At 34.5% G+C, this 23,719-nt stretch overlaps 1 protein-coding gene across 1 annotated transcript in view; it reads right to left on the bottom strand.

Moving 5' to 3' along the window:
* LOC149805511 (cardioacceleratory peptide receptor-like) overlaps positions 1-7,958 on the bottom strand; it is a 42,649-nt gene extending 34,691 nt beyond the window's left edge. The window contains exon 1 of the mRNA XM_089950112.1: positions 7,613-7,958. Coding sequence (XP_089806238.1) covers positions 7,613-7,624 — 12 coding nt within the window. The 5' untranslated portion in view covers positions 7,625-7,958. The remainder of the gene's footprint in view (positions 1-7,612) is intronic.
* Positions 7,959-23,719: the final 15,761 nt, after the last annotated feature.

Raw genomic sequence — 23,719 nt, 5'->3', positions numbered from 1 at the left:
TTAAACATGTTAAAAAAAATACAAATAAATGTCCGAGAATACAAGCTGTCCGATTTTACCCTGTGTTAAGCCTCTATTTTGCATGACCAAGCATGATCACGTGATACATGTATGTTCAAAATGGATGCTGTAAAATAGCAATCGAAGTCATTTGCTAGCGTTAATTCCATTTCGCAGGAAAAACTTAAACAGAGAAGTCGATACGGGGCAATAGTTCGGTTGGTCGGTTTGGTCGTTTCCAGGTTTAGGTAACAACACAAAAGCATCTCTCGCTACGACGGTGGGAAATTGCCAGTTTCACAAATTGCGTTGACATAGTTTTGTATTGTACGAGAGCTGTATTAGGTAGTTGTTCCATAAAACGAAAGTGGACATCATCTATCCCTGTTCAAGCTTCCAGTAGACATCATCTGTCCATGTTCAACCTCCATGAGCTCAATCAAGACAATCTTATAGCTCTGAGAAGTTTGTGAGCACCTATATAAATTCCTTGATCGCGCCTTTGCAAGTAGCACCAATCCATGGTTTATTGTCACGCTAAGGAATCGCAGACGTTTTTGGCACTGTATCCACAACAACATCCCAGAGTATGTTTAACATCAACGAGCATCGGATCCACTATATTTTAGAAACTATCAGCTTTTAAATTTGATTCGCAGAGGGACTAGTGGAAAGTTTAGTATCTGCATTGTTCTAGTTAAATATCTGGCTATAACCTTGAGTTTTGGTAGTATTACTTTTTGAGTAATCGGTAATAATGTCGCTACTGCAGAGGTTCTGATCAACCTCCCAAGAGAAGTCAAGAATATGAGACGGATCACAGATAGTCAATCTAAGGGTAAGAAATATTATGTTGCAGGATGCAGGTAGGTGTACAATATATCATTAAAAGAAAAGACTGTTGATCAAAGTCGCGAAGGGCAGCAAAAACACAGGCAACTGTTTAAAAAAAAAACGGTCAAGATCACCTCCATTGATTTGAAGTACTTGGGAACTATACTGATTAAACTGCAGGAGTTTTGTGTAGGGACACATGCACAATTGTAGCTTATAATGTAGTATTAATTGGGATGTGCGGAGCTTTGGTATGTAAGATTATGGATGCTCCTCCAGCGGACGAGTATTTATTGAAAAGTTGTTGTAAGGTATGACGAAGTAGGCATTGTCAAGCAATTTATGAAAGATTATTTCGATCTCCAACCTACACGCTATTGTTACTACAATATTCAGCACATAAAAGAAATTTCTGAAGCGGTAAATGTGACTTGTATTTTAAATGTATTGAAGGAAGTTAATGTTTATTCAAAAACTTGACTGGAGTGCAATCCTTTTATTTTAATGTTTGTAACAAGCATTCGTGCTGTTAGTCACCCTTATTTTTTTAATTATCGTTTTACAATTTACAAGGTACATTTACATTCCCCGTTGACCGGAAAACCTCATATATTTCCACCAGTTCATTGCTGTTTTTGTGCTTTTATCACTATTTCATAATTAGCCTTCCTGAGAATTCTGTTTCTTAAATAATTCTTTTGTGGCGCTGCATAGCTTTAGTGTACTGGTGCGCCGTAAAATTCACCATTAATCAATCAGCCTTTAAAATCATGCAATCCAGTAATATTATGATATCAGACTTATGACATGGTGGAAGTACATGATTTCTGAAGAGCTAGCCAATTTGGTTGCCAGTGTCCACATTTCATTGTATTCAGAGCTTTTCGGAAGAGCTTCATAAAACTGTAAGATCCATTTTCAAGTCATATATTCTTTAAAACGCTTGTTGGCTGGTTTTAAACATTCTTTACCACTGGGCCCAGCGATTATCTGCTCTTTTGTGGACAGATCGAGCTGGTGTTGAGTCAGTAGTGTTGGGTTTCTTATGTACACTGTCCACGAGGCCAACAGTTCGAAATTCTCTTTATGGGTTGTTACTTGCACGGGTTGTGAGGCGTCACAAGTGTAAATCTAGTTTGAAGTTGTAGTCATGTCATTACTTCCAGGAACGAATGTTCTTGTGGAAGTTTTATTCTTCATTCTAGCCTTGTGTGTGTATGATCTGCCTATTTTGTCTCAAGTAAGAGAAGTTGTTGCCCTGGTAATTCATGCAATAGGTTATTTCCAATCATCATGATCATTTGTGACCCTCCTTCCCGCATATGGGGCAGACTGACTTCCAACTGCAATCATATTTTGTGGTAGCCATATTTCTACCAGTTCAAGTATCGCAAATAATAAGGAATGACTGGGTGGACTGGGATATTCAAGCACACGGCTTTGATTCGATATCTGCGTAGTGTTGATGAATGCAAATGCCTGTGTGAATCAAATAATGCCGTTGCGATGCATGCTGACTCATTTCACTTGCGAGATATCCTGAGATCCAAGATTTTCAAGCCTCTCAGTCTCACAACAGCCATCCAAGATTTGTGTGGAAACGGTTATCTTCGAAAAAATCGCTGTGAGCAAAGAAGATTATCAGAGTGTACTCTGCAGTTTCAATATGTCCCGAATGAAGTTTCTGACACTCTTTGGCACTCCAGGTAAGTCTTAAAGCAGTTTCTTTGTTCATACATTTGTAACGTTTCATTCTCATCCTTGGATTAATTGACGAGGAATCGTTACTTACAAGTTTCCCCTTTTTGGTCATTGGTTGAGTTATCATTGGGCCTTTTGAGACCAGGTAAACGATATTCGTATCTGTTTTTAGTACTAATATTAATACCCTTACTCCTACCTCGTGGACAGGGTACTAACATGAGCATATTCGTGTCAATGGAGCAAGCCGTGTGTGATTCACACTTTTAGCCCAGTAACAACAATTTAAACATATTCCTTGTATATAATCCAGTAAATTTAGTAGTCCTCTTATTTAATACCGGAAATATCGAAAATCATTGTAGAAATAGTTGTAACACATCGTTTACCTTTTTTATCCGATATTTTCGTTTAGATCGTGCGCCATATTAGTTCAATTAATGACTACTTCCGTTCTCAGCCTCGTTTGTTTGTGTGCCATATAAGGACATTGAGGCCTTATTTGGAAACGTAAACAAATCGTAGTAAACAGTTGGCGCAGTTTGAGTCAGAAATTCTGCGCATTAAAAGTAAATACGGTTTATCGGCTTTGAAATTCCACCAAGAAGCGATTATTCGCCACTTCATTGATAATAACATAGCGTAGAATATCCAAATATAGTCTGGCAAGCCTTGCGTAGAGAAGGGGTCACGGCGAGAGTCTCGCGTCATCTGTCATGGCGGACACGGTTTAACCATGCCAGTATATTTTATCATGTAAGGGCTTAATAAATTCAAAATGAGCCAAACTTGATTCACAACATTATTATACTTATGTAGTAGATTTTACACTGTTTGTTTTTCTGACTTTAGTGATGATTTTTTTGTTGCTCCATTGCATCAGTTCGTAGCCTCAACCACAAAAAATCAAGTTGAGGCTACGACATCGTAGCTAAGCTGTTTTGTGTGATTTCTCATAATGGAATAATCCCCACCCGACTCAAATCACGTCATTGTATCATGCTTTTTCAATAAGGTTGTGACAGCCAGACTTAAAAAGTTCATTTTATTTAAAAATGAAGCTAACGATACTATCATTTGAGAAAATGCATATAACATTTAGAATTAGCAAATAATTTGACTGTTAATATTATTTAATATTTGATAAAGCAATGATAGTTCTACATAAATAGAAAACAAAACTGTGGTTAATCGAAGACACGTTTGTTGTATAAACCAGAGTTCAACTAGTGCGTACCGACTGTTACATTAACAATGAAATACTGAATGGGTATTTAACTTTTTCGAATATTTATATTTTCACATAGCCTAAAGGTCGAAGAGATCCAAAATCAATTTCAAAATTTCAAAATTTATAGGTTACTGTACATTTTCTTGAACTACACTTTGATGTATATTGATTCCCATGTAAGCTTCATTACATAGAAAAGTATGAAAAGGTATTCCGTCACTAATTGCTTATAAAATGCGCGAGTATTGAGACATCCATTAAATTTGTATAATGTGAGAGATCATAAACTCCTGTTATAAAATTAATACAAAAGAGGTATATTGGTGAATGAATCTTTTTCAGTAGGACACAATAGATCACATCGGTCGCTCGAAACAGAAAGTTTTCACGGCCTATTTTCCAGTCGATTGTAACTCGCTGAAGATTTCTAAAGGTCTACATTTTTCTTTCACTAAAACATTTAAGACAAATCTTCCTGCAGTTACAAAATTTTTATAAAACTTTTCGATTTTCATTATTTAACAAGAGACTGAATTGTCATCTACGTAATATTACGTCCAATCTTTGTTCGATTTATTAGCGCAACAATTCACTTAGCTATACGCAATCAGAATGTCCTCTGTCTTTTCTGTAGCATGCTAGAAAAATACTTCGAGTTAAAATTGGCCAGTTTGAACTGCGCTCAATCTCGTGGTTGTTATTTCGTCACAAACGGTTACTGGCATCATAAGGGCTCGATGACCTGTTATCACTAATAGCATCGAAAGCAACACCTTGAGTCTTTAAAACAGAAATATGTTTCATTTTTAAATTAGAAATTACATTAAAAAGGTATAAGTGGTGGTATTTCACTGAGGGTTGAAACGCTCTTGTGTGTTATTTTGAAAACTCGTGATTTTGTGAGGATAAATTCTTTTCACATCAGGCAAAATGTTCAACCGCGAGAAACTTAACAACTTGAGAGGTATCTAACACTATTAGATGGTGAAAGAGAACCGCATTTCCATCTGATCTAATTATTTCATTCTTTTTTATGTTCTTTGTATCACTTTTAATTATCTTCTAATACACACAGTTTACTTTTATAAATTATTAGTCGGAAACGGTGGCATCATTGTGTCCTGAGAACACCGCCAGAAAGAGATTGTTAATTATCTGCATCACATCATATGTTCATATAATATGCAATATGTAGAAATTTTCGTCGATATGAAGAAGTGCATACTCTTACATGCGCTCGACGAAAATGTGGAGAATGGTATCATTTACCAAAAAATTTAAAAGTATACAGACTTATTGCCTAAGTTTAAAAAAAAAAAATTGCATATTTGATTTAAATCTAATCAGTTATTGACATGAATTATCGAATCTCAAAGTTGCTATATATCATCGACAGTCTGGTTTTCAAATAGAAATTATCGGTTTGTACTCTTAATAGTTAACTTGTGATAAAGTATCACTATGATCGCTGGCTCAAGAATACGGCTGGGGACTCCGTCAAAGTTAAACCGATTATAATGTGCATCATAAATAAGACTGGTGAACACGATGGAACCAAATGTAATTATAGAAATCATTTTGAGGGAAAACTGTGACATCTATGTTTTATACGAATTTATCACTTTATAAATAATTTATAGATTTGTTAAAACTGAAAATAATATAGAGTACTTTATCTTGAAACAGTATCAAGCAAACTAGTTGAATAAATCCACCCAATAGCTTCTACTCTTATCTAAGACCACGTTCTATATTTCAGTTACTGTCCATACAAGTAAAGCCCACACGTAAGACACATATGTCGAAGGATTTATCTAGTTTACTACATCATGCGTTAAATATTGACAGAACATATTCCAAATTTCGCCCTATCGTCCATTCGTTATGTCACTTAAAGTAGTTTTGATACCTTCAAAGATCGTTCACAGAAAAACAAAGTTATTACATAATAAAGTCAAGAAATTCAAACAGATCACCAGTCTAATCACGGCCATGAGAAAAATGCTTTCTGTAAATGTTTTAACTTCTCTCAGCAGATTTTAACCTTGAATATATTTCTTGATTTTCTTGATAGATACTCACATACGTATTATATCAATGGCATTGACAAAACTTATCTAAGAGCGTTTAAATTAATAGTGAACTATTTCCCTATATATTGCAGTAATCACAAGTAGTTAGTTGGGGTTTATCTCCAATGCGCAACGAGAATTTAACAATTTATTAATCGATCCACAAGAATGAACGCGCTTAGTCTGCGAAAAACCTATATAGGTTCGTACAAACTGGCCTAACAGTGATCTGGTCCAACTGTTCCTGTATTTTTTTTTTTCCAAACCGATCACTTTAGGCATTGTGGTATTTAAGACTACATGCAAGATTTCTTTGCCTACACACTTTCGAAACTGACAACTTAAGTGATTAAAAGCAGGGGCTATTTTTACTTTTTGAAATAATGATAAAAAATACGTCATATATTTTATATGAAGTTAACTTAGTTCAAATTACAATCAATACATATGATAGTCTAAACTTCGCAAGTTATGAAAATAAACCAAGTTATGGTGCCAAAGGTTTGGGACCATTTTGTTACTCTTTAAATAAAGCCGTTGTCCTCCGGGTTGGTCGGCGTAGGGATAATATCCAAAATTTGACAGTATTTGGCCAGATAATAGAGGGTGCTTACTTAGCGGAGATGGCGCAGAGTGGCACTAATACAACAGTTCCATCTGCATCAGCGAAACTCTTTCTCTAGCATTATTAGAATTCTTAACAAATGTATTATGAGTCCTGCTATTCTTCCGTTGTTGCATAACTGAGAATAAATCATGAAATATAAACATATTGTGCTGCTCTGTGACGAGTTTTTAGTTTTAAATTTAAATGCAGGGAAGACCGATACAAAAATTATTCTTAATTTATTCACAATACTTTGTCAAAGATGCAGTTTTGTGCGATCTAGAATTTGTATTTATGTGCATAATTTATTTCCGTCAACTTCGCACAAAATATTCTTTCATGTGCTGACGTACCATAGGACGCCAGTTAACAAAATCTATCAATCGGGCATATATTGATGAGACCGTGATTTGCTTAGTGTAGTTCGAGATGATTACGGTTTTATATAAATACCGCCATCCTCTTATATGCTGAGCTTTCACAAGTAGCTGTTATGATCAACGCGATAAATAAAACATTTTTTTTTCAGTCGAAAGAGTTTCTGAAGTAATACCAAAGATGCCAGGCAGAACAGCACATTTTTTATGTACAGAACTAAAGATGATATATGTGGAAATATTAAGAACTTAATACCTTTTCCTTTGATTTAATGTCCATTGATTACATTTCATTCTGGTATATATATATATATATATATATATATATATATATATATATATATATATATATATATATATATATATATATATATATATATATATATGTATGTATGTATATGTATATAGTCTTGAGTATAAGAGCTTATTAACCTACATCACATATGTATGTACTAAATAATGTTTCCTCTCGTCGCTGGCCGAGTGGTCTAAAGCGCTCTTCGTTACGGATCACTGCCATCTCACCTCTGTCTGCGGCGGTTCGAGTCTAAGATTCAACCAATGTGGGCATGTGAGAAAGCTTGCCAGTAGCTTCTCGTGGGTCGTTGGTTCTTTCCGGGGTTTTCCGGGTTCTTCCTCCACCATTAATAGTGGCCGCCATGTATAGCCTATCGTGCTGAAAAATGGCGTTAAACCCCACAACAACAACAACTCTCGTCGCTGTGGTTAAGTGTGAATGAATACGTACATGTTGAACGTTTAAACACTTTAAATACTGGATTGTACTTACCATCTGGTCCATAATATATCTTCTTAATCAGGTGTATTCGTATATTATGCTTAGCTTTCCCGGCTAAAGGTAACAAATGGTAAATCTCTCTTTGTAAGTTCTCTCTACTATCGCATACCCACAACAATCTCTAACTCCAGTTTGTACGCATTCATCTGTTTTCAGTCGCTATTGTACGCGCGAGACACTCAGTTGTGGCCTCTCAGGCCTATGGATGGATTTTAATAGGCGAATATTTGTCCCGGATCACCACTTCAGTCCTTCAGATTGAGTAACTGCGCTGTTTACCACAGCAGACATAGATTTATTAAATTAAATGTGAACTTCTACTGGCAGTGAGTGAGGCATTATCATGTGGGCTACTGCATACCTGGAACAACAGATTCTGCTTTGAAGCTAAAACGATAACAGTCTGATGACACACGGCTGTTCTATTTTTAGTTCCACCAACGCAGATAATGTCACCACACATTTCTTTTTCGTATCTCCTAACTAAAAAATTGGGATGTTTTTTTCTCTTATAAATTCCTTTACAATTGACTTTGCTCACCAAACAAAATCCCTTACAATTGACAAAACAAAGTCCCCAGCCTGCCAGAAGCTCTCATGGTCTACACGACACGATTTATACGCAACATACATGATGACTAAGGTGAATGAACAAGATATGCAAAGATAACTAAACTTTGTTTAGCAAAGACAGAGTCTTAAACAAACATTATCTTAAAAAAATGTACTATTGATCTGGTATGGTCTAAATAATTAGCCCATGCACGAGATCAATTACTTATATCATCTCTTGTCATTTGATTCTTCTTAAGATTTACATCTTCATTCATTGGATTAAGCAAAGCTTTACTTAGGACACGTCAAACGTATGTAGTATACAAATCATGATCATTCTTACTTCTTAAAATCTAAAAGTATTAGGAACGAATACAACATTTAAACGTACTAGAGAATCATTCATATTTATGCTTATTATCACTTAGAGTATGGATACAATACTTATGGACCAATCATTGTAATTACCAATCAGCCAAGTACATCACTAATTTGTTTTCTATACAACATAAGTAATGACCATGGGGCATACATTTTGTAATGTTTTAGTTGTTCTTTTATTATTTACCTCCCCATCTCACCTCTGTCTGCGCCGGTTCGAGTCTCAGATTCAGCCAATGTGGGTATGTGAGAAAGCTTGCCAGTAGCTTCTCGTGGGTCGGTGGTTCTTTCCGGGGTTTTCCCGGGTTCTTCCTCCACCATTAATACTGGCCGCCATGTATAGTCTATCGTGTGCTGAAAAATGGCGTTAAACCCAACAACAACAACAACAACATTATTTACCTCCCTTATTGGTAGTGTGTTTGGAGTTTCTAGCACAGCTAACCTAATGATCTATTTAAAGTCTTAAAATAAAAGCAAAAGTACAGCATAGAAAGTAAAAGGAAGTTAAAAGTAAAATGAGGTAACTGTATCTACTGAGTAACTTTCATTAATTGAGTGAGTGATTGATTGTGGATTTTATGGTACACCATCATTGTAAGGCTACACAGCGCCACAAAAGCATGGTTATATGTTAAAAAAAGGTATCAAACATATTTATTACCAATGCACGAGAAATAAAAAACCGTAACGATGATATGTAGGTTCCCGATCAACGGCGGATGTAAATGGTGTGTACAAATGATAATTAGAATATAACAGATAAATTGCAGTGATTAACAGTCCACATTTATTTAAGAATACTTTAAAAAATAGGATTGCACACAAGCTATACTTTAAAATTAAAGTTTACTTCTTTCAAGAAATTTAACATGCGTGTCACATTTACTGCACCAAAAAGTTCCTTCATGTGGTCCATGTTGTAGTAACGATCGTATGTACTTTGGAGACTGAAACAGTCTTGGATAAAGTGCTTCACGGTGAAGGGTTCATTACAAAAACGCACTCTGGTGGGTCTTTACTATGTAAGAGTGGGTTATATAAGCATGATTAATTCTAATTCTTGCGATGACTACCTCGTCCTTACAGATGGATATGTTGGGAGGCGACCATTTGCCTAAGGTAGGTTTGATGAAAAGGTGCTATTGACAGCATTTGTTCACAATGCATGCCACTTACGAAATATGGATGTTTAAATACTAGGTTTAAAATCAGTGCATGGTATTTTAAAATCACATGGTTGTAGAGATAAGACTATTTTAGTAGCGTGTTCTGCGTTTTAGTAACCTTTATTACCTACAGGGCAAAGTAACCAACGGTATATTAAAGTGTGAGAGGTACAAAGCTTGGTATGTTTTGATGAGAATATTGGTCAATAGTGGGTTTTCCAACGTCCTTATTGTACTGACTAATGTAATGATAGTTAATCGGAGAAGATGATAGAGCTTAAAACATGTTTAGTTTCGATATAAATTAGGGTACGGTCCATTGCTCTGATTATGGCTGAAAATATCGATGAAACTTCTGGCAAGCGAACGTTTGTAGTGTGATTTCCACTAACGAAGGGTGCAGCAGCCTTCACCTATTCCTTATATATATAATAAACTTAATACACAAAAGTAGGACCAGGATGAAGGTCATTTCTAGAACATTCTAAGTTGCTAACAAGATAAAATCTGTAACCAATATTATAAAAAAGACCGCGGAAAATATCAGGTGGACCAAGTTTTTATGTGGAATTCTAATGTCCTAGGTCGAGAATCAAATAAATATCTGTACCTCTATTGATAATGAGCATAATATTTAACCCACACCCATAGAGAAATATTAAGTACGTATTATTTGCTTGCAAAATATATGTTACTGGTCAGGTATACAATTAACTTGATTTTGGAGAAGGTCAAGTCCAAAGTACAATTATATATCCTATACAATCATGAAGGAAAAAAACACAACAATACACTTATATATATATATATATATATATATATATATATATATATATATATATATATATATATATATATATATATATATATATATATATATATATATATATATATATATATATAACATCTCCCCTCATACAAAGATAGATTTATACTCTAAAGCTTTATTTTAGCTATTGGTCAGATAAACATGTTATTAAAATTACATAAGATGAAGTCTTAAGAATGTACAAAATGATGCTGAGATACGATAAATGGTATGATGTCACCTGTTTATTAAAATGTGCAATTTTGCTGCATGCAAATCATTCCGGAACAAACCTGAGTACACTTTAGACACATTCGGATAGTTGGTAACAACCATATCTAGCGCGAAATTCAAAATGGCCTCAAGACAGATGGATGTGCTATTCCACCTGGATTTACAAGTCACCAAAATTAGGATTTGCTCCGGAAATATAATGTACACATCACCAACAGAACCCTTCAGCCGACGATAGTTCCACAGCTACGAGAAATACCAGTAAGTGTATAAAATGCCCACCGATGTATGCAGCCAAAAGAGGCTGCAAATAGCTGCAGCTTTTAATGTAATGGCGATATCAGCCCCTAACCCGAAAATCAATATCATCATGGGTGAGAGGTTGATTTATCGGCCTTGCTATACACATGAAAGTGCATCTGCAATTTAATCGTATTTTCCTTTCATGTGCCTGATATCGATATTGTATTGCTGCAACATCAAATACCAATTTAATAATCTCCGATTTTTGTTTTTCGTGTTCCAAATGAAAGTAAAGGGTTGCAATCACTGAATACAATAATCGGAGATCGAGCTAACTAATATCCTTTACTATACACTTCAAAGTGTTGCAAAGCCAATATCAAAGCCAAGCATTCCTTTTCTGTTGTCGAATAATTTCTCTGGTGCTTATTGGTGTTTTTTTAATTTAGAAAACTAGCACACTGAATGATCTACACCATTTTTGTCTACTTGAATTAATATTCCACCAACCCCAATATCACTGGCAATAACATACATTTTAAATAATTGGTTGAAAGTTGGAGCTGAATGAACTGGCGCACTCTTAAGTATGGCCTTTATAACTTACCAAAAACTCCTCACATTTTCAGACCGGTGTAACTTAGTTTCTTACTCAACAAGTCGGTCTGGTGTTCAGTAATTATATAAATATTAGAGCTAAATTTTCGATAATATCCAGCCATATCCGAAATTAGCATCAGTTGCTTTTTACTGATAGGCATAGGGAATTCAGAGATAGCCTTGATGTTAATCTATAGGTTTAACTAGTCCATATCACACCATATATCCTAGAAATGTAAAACATACATGGCAAAACTCATTCTTACTTAAAATCATTGTCAAATTAGCATCGTTAAGTCTATCAAAGAATTTACGAATGTTAAAATGTCTCTGCCCTTTCCGTGGAATTTGCCAGTAACCTTTCAAAAGGTAGAACTTAGTTACATATTTTGCATTAAAATTTTGTCAATGAAGTCATCGGTTATTGTCAATATAAATGAATCTGTTTTGGTAGCACTTTCCACTTTTCTACAGTCGGTACACATGCGGGAAATATTATCCGGTTTTGGTACAATAATTCATGGTGAAGTCCAGTCACTTTTATTTGGTTGCATGAAATCATTCTCCAGCAAATACTGAATTTCTTTTCTCAAAAATTCCCGTTTGAAATGGTCATCCTGTACGGATGCCGTTTTACGGGTGTGGAATCTACCACTTCAAAGTCATCTTGGATTTTATTTGCTCGTGCAGGAACATCTGGAAACAAGTGCTCATATTCAAATAATAGCTGTTTTAGTTCACTCTTTTTAGTGGCTCTGTCGATTGAAAGCTTCTGGTCCAGATTATTCAATATATAAGAATTATAAAGCCTGTTTACACGAAAGTCAGTACAGTCCGATTGCATTCCATCGCTTAAATCCTCACAGTGTGGGACAGGTGCAACTAAATTGAATGCATGTTTAACCTGTCTATCTCTATCAACATACTCTTTTAACATATTTATATGGCAAAGTTGTTTTTTGTTTTTGCCTCCTATGAGTTTTAATGATATAATATAAGTCACTTATTTTCTTATCAACTGTATAAAGATCATAGTAATTAGCCTGAAGAGGATTTTGAGATTTGAGCAAAATAGCCAGAACTCTATCATAGTGCCGAAAAATCCTTTCCTTTATATTTTTCATACCTTAATTTCATTTTTGACTGATTAGAGTGAAGACTAATTCTTGCAATATCACAAGCCTTTGACAACTTATATTTGAAATTAGAAACATAGTCAAGAATATTCATTTCCGAATCTTCATTTGAAAGAAGTTTCACTTTAATAACTTTAATGGTCCACGGTAATATGTCCAAAAACTAGTTCAAAGGGATTCTAAAGGTTCTTGAACTTATTCCCTAGCAACAAACAACATCAAATGACTGCCATTGTTCCAATCTTTAAGGTTATCAAAGGAATATGGCTGAATCATATTCTTCAAAGTTTGAAGAAATCTTTATAAACCCTTTACTTTCAGGTGATATACAGAAGACTTAAAATGCAGGATGCCTAACTTGCTGGAAAATTTTAGACATAAAAAATGAGCATTATGTGTCTTGTGATTGGGTTTTCCTACCATTTGACAAGTGCGAAAATATTTACGGTATTTAGAAGCATCACTTTTTATTCTTGGCCAATAAAATTTGTTTTAAACTCTTGTCATGAGTCTCATTGACTCCTAAATGATAGACAAGGGAGGTTTCATTGACTAGACGAAGAATTTTCTGTCTGTGCGCTTGAGGAACAAAAACGTGATAGCTCACTGACCACTCGTCACCTACGGGCACCTCATGTGGTCTCCATTTTATTATAAGGACCCAAAATCAAAAGCCCAGTGTATATGCCAGCTTAAGGCATATTTACCTGATCAATACCATTCTCGGTAGCTCTTATTGCCATTGTTCTAGTAACTATACAAGCTGGGTATAAATCAGTGATTTCAATCTCAACAGGATCAACCTTCCGATCCAAACAAGGTTTGTCAACTACAATTGGATTGAACACAACCCACCTCCAGCTTGGTCATTGACTAGAAATAAATGAATGTCCTCGTTGGGTAAAGGTTTAACTATTCCGACTGTCACGGGTCCTGGAACTAAGTCTGACGACAAATTTACACTATGGAGATGAACATTAACAAAGCCACACTCTATTCCCTCAGTAGAAATATTTTCATTACAAGAAGACTCCTCAGACAAAGTACCTTATAATAAAAGAGTATGAGAAGCTCCTGTGTCTCTTGCAATAATAATAGACTTGGCAGAATCACCAATACAGAACCTTTCGACATGACTGGTTTGTAATTCTCCATAAAATCAGACTGGGTTTTGTTTCACCCAACAAATGTTTTGCATTCAATAATGACCGTGACGTCTTAGAAAAAAAGCGTTTGGAATCGCTATGTCTTTATTATGTTACTTATTTTCCAATATATAGCATCGATAAAAAAACGTGTTGATTCTTCTTGCAACAAATGCACCTAGAAATATATAATAATTTACTATCATTCTTAAAAATTTGATTCCTAAAAGTTGTGCCTGCTGCAGATTTGAAAGTATTCGGACTCGTATATGACTGAGATGGTTTCTTACCAAAAGAAACTGCTGAAAGCAAGACATCGACAAAGGAAACTTTCTGAGTCAAGGAATAGTCATTAGCTGTACGAGCATCGTTTTCTAATGCTTCGACCATTTCATCATTAGGATAGGTCTTGACGTAACTATCAAAAATTAATCTTCTTGGCTGAGCACCACCAATCAAATAATTGTTCTCCTTCCCTTGCAAAGTCGACTTGGGTCTGTCCAGTTACTTTTATACAGTTTCTAAACCATTGTGGATATGCCTCAGTTACCAACTCATAACCCTTCAAGATACATTCCTTAGCCGCACCATAATTAGCATTTTGTTTAAGCGACAGTGAGGTGTAGGCTTCACGAGCTTTGCCAATAAATACACTTTGCAAAAACAAACTCGAATGCTTTCTTGGCCATTTCAAATTTCAGCAATCTTCACAAAATAATGAAAGTATTTATCTAGTTATATTTCCATTTAAAGGGGTACTAGATTAATATTTCTAATCATATTCTTCAAAGTTTGATAAAGTCTTTCTAAACCACTTTACTTTCAGTGTGATAGGCAGAAGGCTTAAAATGATGGACGCCTAATTGATGCATAACTTGCTAGAAAAGTTTAGACATAAAGTTTGACCCGTGATCTGTTTGAACATATTCGTGAAGACCAAACAGTGCACACAAATAAACTTAATCAAAACTTTAATTTCAATATTCTTTAAAGGAATTGTCTCAGGTTCATACTAAAACTCTATCCTCATTTATGTACAAACGACAAGCACGCAATACATAACACTGGTAAGAAAATTAAGCATTTTATAACAAAGAAGTAGAATAATAACTTTGTCAACAGAAAGCAGTGGAACGGAACAGCAATGCACTATTTTAACATAAAACAGTATAATGGAACAACAATACATGTTATACGTAAAGCAGTGGAAATGAACAACATCAATACCTTTTATAACGCAAAACAGTAGAATGGAACAGCGATACCTTGAATTAGTAACAGAAACGGTGAATGGACTAGCGATACCTGTTAGGCGTTATAACTACTTTGTTGACTGTATTTGAACCAGCATGGTTAGCGTAAACCGGCATGGTAAGCTTGAACTAGCAATTGTTAGCTTAAACCGACATGGTTAGTTTGTACCGGCTTGGTTAATTATGCTTCTTGCACCTACATTCTAAGCAATAAAAAATAATATTATTCTAGCTCCAGGTGACTTTATTTCATGGTTGGATGCGGTCAAATAGTTAATAAAATATGAAAACCCATGAATATCTTGCAAAGGATTAAGTAATCTCAGCTCTATTTGTCTCTTAAATATGTAGTCGTTTTATAATACGACTTTAGAATCAATTAAGTTGTGGTGACTTCGATATAAAAAGTATATATTTGCAAGCAATTGTCAGAGTATAATTTATTATACAACAATATGTTTTCAATAAAAATATGAAATACACTGCCATTCTTTAAACAATTATGAAGTTTTCTCTTTCTAGATGAAGCATATTTCAGTCATAGGTGATCACAGTTAACTCTGTGCATATTATTTATTTCTCAAATATTTTCCCTTGACGTTGTTTGTAAAGTCGTTAGTTAGTTATCTTTCATCTGTGCAAAATAGCTCATCAAATTAGCCTCTTTGTGTCATCCCTGCTTTTATCCGCCATTTCAACAATTACAGGATATTAAAGCTGCATCGTTTACCACAATATGCATCAAAAGCAAACACACACGAACTGCATCTATAATACTTAGATAAGAGTTCATTAGCTTGTCTCTGTCCATTTTATTCTTTCCCCGATTGATGTACTTTGCTTTCCCAACCTCCATTATCTTTCTCTATATTGTGATAAATATATATTGTGCAATTCCGTGCTATTTGTTACGTAGTATATATTCCTTTAACTATTCATCTGTTTTTCTTTATAGCTTAAGTTTTTTTTAGCATTTTGAGCCGGTGAACCTATGTTTTCTTTATGGGTCGTTTGTTAACTATCTTTTCAGTCCACATCTACGCAAGAAATACAAAATAATTATATAGTGCGTAATGAGTACAAATCAGTAATGTGGTAGCGGAAGTAAGAAACAACTGTCCTTATCGCTCATTCTTTGTTGCACTCAAAGTTTCAAAGCTTTTAGGTATTTTGAATGATATCTATTAGAAGCAATAACATGTCTCATGCACTTATTACTTGAAACACATTTCCCCCGGGAAGACCAAATTAAACCTGGTTGCGGAAACGGTCTTTTCGATAATCTCTTTACGAACAATAAATTATTTTACAGATGACAGGGATTTGCAACAGAACAACTTAATGGACTGACAAATAATGTAAAATGATTCATTCCGTTTATCAACCACATACATTTACATATATGTGGGTTTTGTGTGTGCGTGTGTGTGTGTGTGTGTGTGTGTGTGTGTGTGTGTGTGTGCGCGCGCGTGAGAGAGAGAGAGAGAGAGAGAGAGAGTATTTTAACGCAAGAACCGTTCATCCTTGAGAAAGGGGTATGCTATCGACCTGGTCATTATTGTAAAATATTAGCTCCTGGTTTTTATTTTAATTATTATTTTTATTTTATTTGGGAGATGAGGGGAAGGGGTTGATGTCTCCAAACAATACTGAGGACTCTGTTAAAGTAGCAAATTGATTGGTTAGTCTTTAATAGTTTCTCAGTGTCACAGCGCGTAGTTTGTACTTTTGCTTCTTTTGCTTTGTTCATTCAAAAACCTTCATTCTAGACCTGTGTCGGAAACAAAACACACGTACGTTTAATTCTTCGGTATACAAAGCAGAACTTTATTTAATGCAATCTTAGAATTTATATAGTTAAATGAGATACATTTCAAATGGTTTACGGTGTTGATACCTTTGTGTTCAAGTAATATTTTATTCTTCACCTATATCTTTAAATATAATTTGCAGATTTCATCATGTAAGTCACGCAAAAATTAATCGTAAAAAGAAGGGGAGAAGCATGTTCTCATACCCCTTGGTAAATGTTCTCATACCCCTTGGTAAATGTTCTCATACCCCTTGGTAAATGTTCTTATACCCCTTGGTAAATGTTCTCATACCCCTTGGTAAATGTTTTATCTTTAAACCCATTAATCTCCATCATGTCTCCTTGCACAAAACAATTCTGAAAAAAACATTTATAACATTTACTAACAATCATTTTCGTAAGGGTGAATAAGGAGTATATATATATATATATATATATATATATATATAAACACTAAAGCTGGTAGAAATTAGGACTACAATAATTTTACTCCCAGGTGTAAATGAAGAACGATGGTCGAAAGTAAAACTATAACAACTTCACTCACAATTATAAACCTGAAACGCTCGAACAAATTACGATTAAAATAACTTCACTCCCAAGTATGAACCAAAAACACTGGTAGAAAGTATGACTACAAAAACGTCACACCCTCCGTCCTTCTTTTGGCACTAGTACGAAAAAATGCACATAAGCTGTACTCGTAGAAAGGTCAACAATATGTTATTATCCAAGTAAATGTACCATTCTCTCAATTTAAAATCTCTCTCTCTCTCTCTCTCTCTCTCCGTGTAATATAACGAGATAAGATCAAATGGCTAACACATATTGCTTTAGGTCTATATACATTTCTAACAAATGTACGTAAATAACAAAACCTATATGACAAATTTAGTTTACGAAATACATCCGCAAACTTTCTTAATCAAATCAAACCTCCATGGTGTCAAATTCAGATAGTAACTATTTTGGAAATTTGTCACAAATGGTTTTTGTAATCTCTACAGAAACAGTTAAAACATAGTTCTTTATTTCAATGTTATTGTTAATGTTCCCATGAGGATGATATTAAACGGAGAGCGCTACACTCGATTTATAAATGAGTATGTGAGATAAGGATCAGAATCAGAATCAGTTTATCGCATTAGCAAAACATGTCCATGTTTTCACAATAAGACCTAACGATGAACTGTTGAGACAAAACTGTCCTTGTTTTTACAATAAGACCTAACGATTAACGGTTGAGGCAAAACTGTCCATGTTTTCACAATAAGACCTAACGATGAACTGTTGAGACAAAACTGTCCTTGTTTTTACAATAAGACCTAACGATTAACGGTTGAGGCAAAACTGTCCATGTTTTCACAATAAGACCTATCGATGTACTGTTGAGGCAAAGCTGTCCTTGTTTTCACAGTAAGACCTAACGATGAACTGTTGAGACAAAACTGTCATTGTTTTCACAATAAGACATCATGATGTACTGTTGAGGCAAAACTGCCCTTGTTCTCACAAGAACATTGTTGTCAGTTTATTGCGTTTATCTTAATCAATACTTGGCACATAAGATTCCTTGCTGGATCGAATGCACTTGAAAGGATTTATTCCCCATCCCCATGATTTATGTTCTCTCACTATTTCTTTGTCTGTCTGTCTGTCTGTCTGTCTGTCTGTCTGTCTCTCTCTCTCTCTCTCTCTCTCTCTCTCTCTCTCTATATATATATATATATATATATATATATATATATATATATATATATATATATATATATATATGGGGGGGGGGGGGCTCAGCGTGGTAGTGTAGTATACGATAACAATAATTATCCATACACATTCTTCAGCCTGACAGCAAGTCGCTTTATACAAACTTGGTTTTAATTGTTACAGAATAAAACTGTTCCGGCAACACAACCGGGCTAAAATTTATTGAATCACGTATTTATATTACCGATTGTTATTTCCTGAAAGATTACCTTTAAAGTATTAATACTTCATAATTAATCAGAAATGATCTTTTTTTAATCCAAAATTAAAATAAAGAAATAAGACGAGGACTTTGTTGTAAATAGCATATAAAGTGTTTCAAATTGCTTACTTTAAAAATAAGAATAGATGTTAAGCGGTGATGCAGGTCGAGATTAAGACTTGTATGCAGATCTGTGTCTCCGGAGCAATTAAGCATGTCCCTGGTATTTCCAGCCACACTTCACGTTAATATTTTTCTTTCTGTCAGGAAAATGGTGCTTTACTGTGTGATGTTTGTTTGTTTTTTGGCTGTGGTGGGGTAGGGTTTAATGTGTTTGCTTTTGTTTTGTTTTGTCTTTCAATATTTGTTTTTTTTTTCTCTACAGATATTATCTCATCGTCCTTCCCGTCGTAATCGCAGGCTTATGTCGACTAACTATGGAACTTTGAGCTGGTGTGCCATGTTTCATAGACTTAGGTATTTTCAACAGAACTGTTTCAAATACAAAAAAAAATATCCTAATGTCAAGTAAAAGACGCAAAGTTCAATGTAAAATGACGATAATATGGTGGTCTACGTGCCATATTTTGCCATCTTGGTGAATATTAAACAATGAAAACAAGCCTGACAATGTACACAAAGTGTTGACTTATATACATTTAAATGGTTTCTCGTTCATTATAGAAACAAATGGGTTATAATCTAATAGGAGATATTCTTACAACCAGTCTTATAATTTTGTGCGACCTCTAATTTCGGGTAAAAGCTTTTGGAAATAAATCAAGGAGAATAAAGATTGCTTTATTGGTGTGTTGATTTTTGTTTACAGGTACAAGCTAAGTATTAATTGAATGATTACTGCGGAAACACTGCCATGTTGACGTGACATCTGATACATGATTGATGTATTAAATGAACCTAATTGTGGAATTTCACTATCCCAATACAACATAATTTGATACAGCTAATTACATTGTAGTCAACTCAAATGTTTTTAGTGGAATTGCAAGTTTAACATAAGGTTCATTGTTATGCAGTCCTTCTGATTGATAGCTAGCTAGCTAGCTAGATGGATGGATGGATGGATGGATAGATAGATAGATAGATAGATAGATAGATAGATAGATAGATAGATAGATAGATAAGAATAAAATTGGGCCAAAGATGGAAAGAAGATTAATATGGGCATTCGTACTTCCTAATTTCCTAAACGGAAAAAAGAAAGTAGTTCCATAAGCAATATCGCTATTGTGGCGATAACTGCGATATAATTTTTCTCCCACTGATATTTTCAATATCTCATTGCGAAATATTAAAAAATCAACATTCAAGGTAGTACACACGTTAATTGGCCTGACATGACAAAAAAACAAAATATGTATCCAGTATCAACCCTTGTAGTAGGATCATGAAAGCCGTGCAGATATTAAAATACTTGTTTAATGCGAATAGATCAACACATGCATTTTGCATTCGGCTAAATTTAAGGCACAACTTGAAGATCCATTCAGTTTAGTAGATTAATGTTAACGTGAATTTGTGGGTGGGGGAGATTCAAAACAGCACATGTGATGCGATATACCATGAACTGTTGGCATAATTCGACTATGATCTGAAATCTGATTGTAAAAATACTACTAATTTTTGAGAATATAAGTACCAGCAGTAGGCAGATGTTCGGCTGGCAATCTGTCAAACGCAGTACACTCTTTATATCATTTTAATTGGCAGACAGTCAAATATATATAAGACGCCTTTATTACGATCCAGAATAAACAGCTGCTCACGCAATTATCAATCAGTTTTATGAAGAATTTAAACGGGACAAAACCAAAATAACATAAGCTGAATAGAACGAGTGATTAGCTAAAAGGTATACGTACTCAGGATACAATGTCTGGAAAGTGCTACCATCCTAACGTCCTACGAAATATAAAAAATATCAGGCAAGTAAATAATGCACGATTCTGTTGTAAACATACTGTGAAAGTTGAAGGGAGAGGATACCGAGTGTGCATTTTATCACTGTACGATAAAGAGGATGACATATTCAAAGACCAATACAATTAAAGGTTAACGGATATACTTGTGAAAGGGATCTAATTTGCTTAAAAGATGACAAACAGCCGAAATTCGATTCATTTAATCAATAGGTAGAAGCGCAGTACATAGATAGCAGCATCAAACAACATAAAAACATTCAGTTTCTGAAAGGTAACGAGTTAATATAATGTGACAGATGTGGTGGAAACCGTGAATATTGGAACACGAGGGAGTTAAAACCAGCACGTCATGAGAATTAATGTTGATCACGATTCCAAGAGAGAGAGAGAGAGAAAGAGGGAGAAAACTACATTATAAAGCATCTCTGATAAATAACACAATGGTACACAAACAAACTTGACATGGTGACTAAAATATAGGCAAGGCTCTGTAATGGTAATAAAAAGAAATGAAAAGAGACATTATAGAATATGACGTTGATTCAAATTACATTTCATAAAGGCTGATAGACAAATACAACATTAAAGACTGCAAGTTGGTCTACGAGATTTTAAACAATATAAAAGACAATGATAATACCATCGACCTTGATAGTACAAGGACATTTAAAGTTCTCTCAAATTTCATTCAATGATGCCATAGCATTGAGTATTCATTCTACTAAGTCAAGTATGCATTTTATTTTCTGGATACAATTTTACCATAAACAACTTGAGAATAGTTTCTGGATAAAATATTTACCACGAAAAACTTTAGAACATCGGTAAAACCTTTAATCACAAATAATTACCAAAACATTAAACCAAATTAGTTGAATTGGGAAGTGTTTTACACAACGAAGTAGTATATGAGTCTGTTATTCTCACAAATGGCACGAAGTTAAGGAAATATACTGTTCACGGAAATATGAATAGATAATAATGTACCATTCTATAGAAAACGTGGTGCTATGATATCACGTCTTGAGGCGTGATGTTATGATAACACGTTGTTCATATAACGAAAATACAACAATATTACGTCGTTTATCAAGCGAACATGAAATTTATGATACCACGTCGTTCATCTAACAAACATTATATTTTAGTACACCGCGTCATTCATAAAACGATGAAGAAATGCATGATACCTCCTTGTTGATCAAACGAACATGAAATTTCTGATACTACTTCGTTCATCAAACCGACATGAAATGTATGATACCACTTCGTTCATTAAACGAACATAAAATTTATGATACTACTTCGTTAATCTAAATATGAATTTATGAACGCTCATGAAATGCATGATACTACGTCATTCATCGCAAGAACATGACCTTTACGATAGGACGTCGTTCATCTAATGAATATGAACATTATGAGACGTCTCTCGTCGAAAAAGTACGAAATTTAAGTTTCTACCTAGTTCATCAAATAACCATGTAAGTTATGATAGTACGTCATTCATCTATCGAACATGAAATTTATGATACCACGTCGTTCGTAGAACGGACATGAAATTTATGACACTAAATCGTTCATCGAACGAGCGAGAAATTTTAAAATACCATGTCATTCATCAAAGGAACTTGAAATTTATGACAATACGTCGTTCATCGCAAGAGCATGACATTTATTATACTACGTCGTTCATGAAACGAATATGAAATGTATGATAGTACGTCGTTCATAAACTAACATGAAATCGATGACATTATGTCTCTCATCGCAAGAACATGAAATTTATTATACTAATTCGTTTATTCAGCAAGCGAAACAATTTAATATACTACGTCATTCATCAAACGAGTATGAAATTCATGATAACACGTCGTTCATCAAATGAACAAGAAATTTATGATACGATGGTTTTCATTGAACGAGCAAGAAATTTATTATACTACGTCGTTCATCGAACGCTCATGAAATTTATGATACTCATCAAACGAACACGAAATTTACAATACTACGCCGTTCATGTATCGAATATGAAATTTATGATAGAACGAGGTTTATCAAATGGACATGAAAGTTATGCAGTACGTCGTTCATAGAACGTACATGAAATTTATGATGCTAAGTCGTTCATCGAATGAACTTGAAATTTTAATATATCACGTCGTTCAACAAACTCGCCTGAAATTCAGATATCACGTCGTTTGAAATTCAGATATCACGTCGTTCATCAAACTCGCTTGAAATTCAGATATCACGTCGTTTGAAATTCAGATCTCACGTTGTTCATCAAACGAATATAACATTTCTGATACAACACTGTTCATTAAACTAACATGAAATATGAAAGAACATAAAATTTATTAGACCATGTCGTTCAAATCAACATGAAATTTATGATACTGGTCACATTAAATCTCGCATATTTCTACAACGTCCCGTCAAAACAGTTTAGGATACAGTGACTAATCCGTGTAGCACATGAAAATGGTCATGTAGGAATTCAACGATATGCATTACGCATGCGCGCAAGTGAGTTGGCTTTGTTGCACGTTAAATTGTTTCATCTGATGTGTCCGTGTCCGACAAGAATAATGTCACTGGATTATAAACTTCACGAGAAAAGAACAGAATACAAGATTTGAAATGGACAGAGGCAAATGCTGAAAGAATTTCAGCAGGTGAAGGTATCTGAACAGCTTGATTTTGTTTATCCGGAATGGCTACTACTAACCACCAGCCGTTTGCTTTGTGACTGAGACTTTTAATTAAAAATTGATTTATACCAGTATTTCCAAACATGATCAAATATTAACATCGGCCATCTGTAAATTGATTTGTTAAGGGAAGAA

Source organism: Sinohyriopsis cumingii, chromosome 2 (genome assembly GCF_028554795.1).
Source record: "Sinohyriopsis cumingii isolate HCF-2022 chromosome 2, ASM2855479v2, whole genome shotgun sequence".
Taxonomy (NCBI): Eukaryota; Metazoa; Mollusca; class Bivalvia; order Unionida; family Unionidae; genus Sinohyriopsis; species Sinohyriopsis cumingii.
This window is presented reverse-complemented; position numbering and strand designations above follow the sequence as displayed.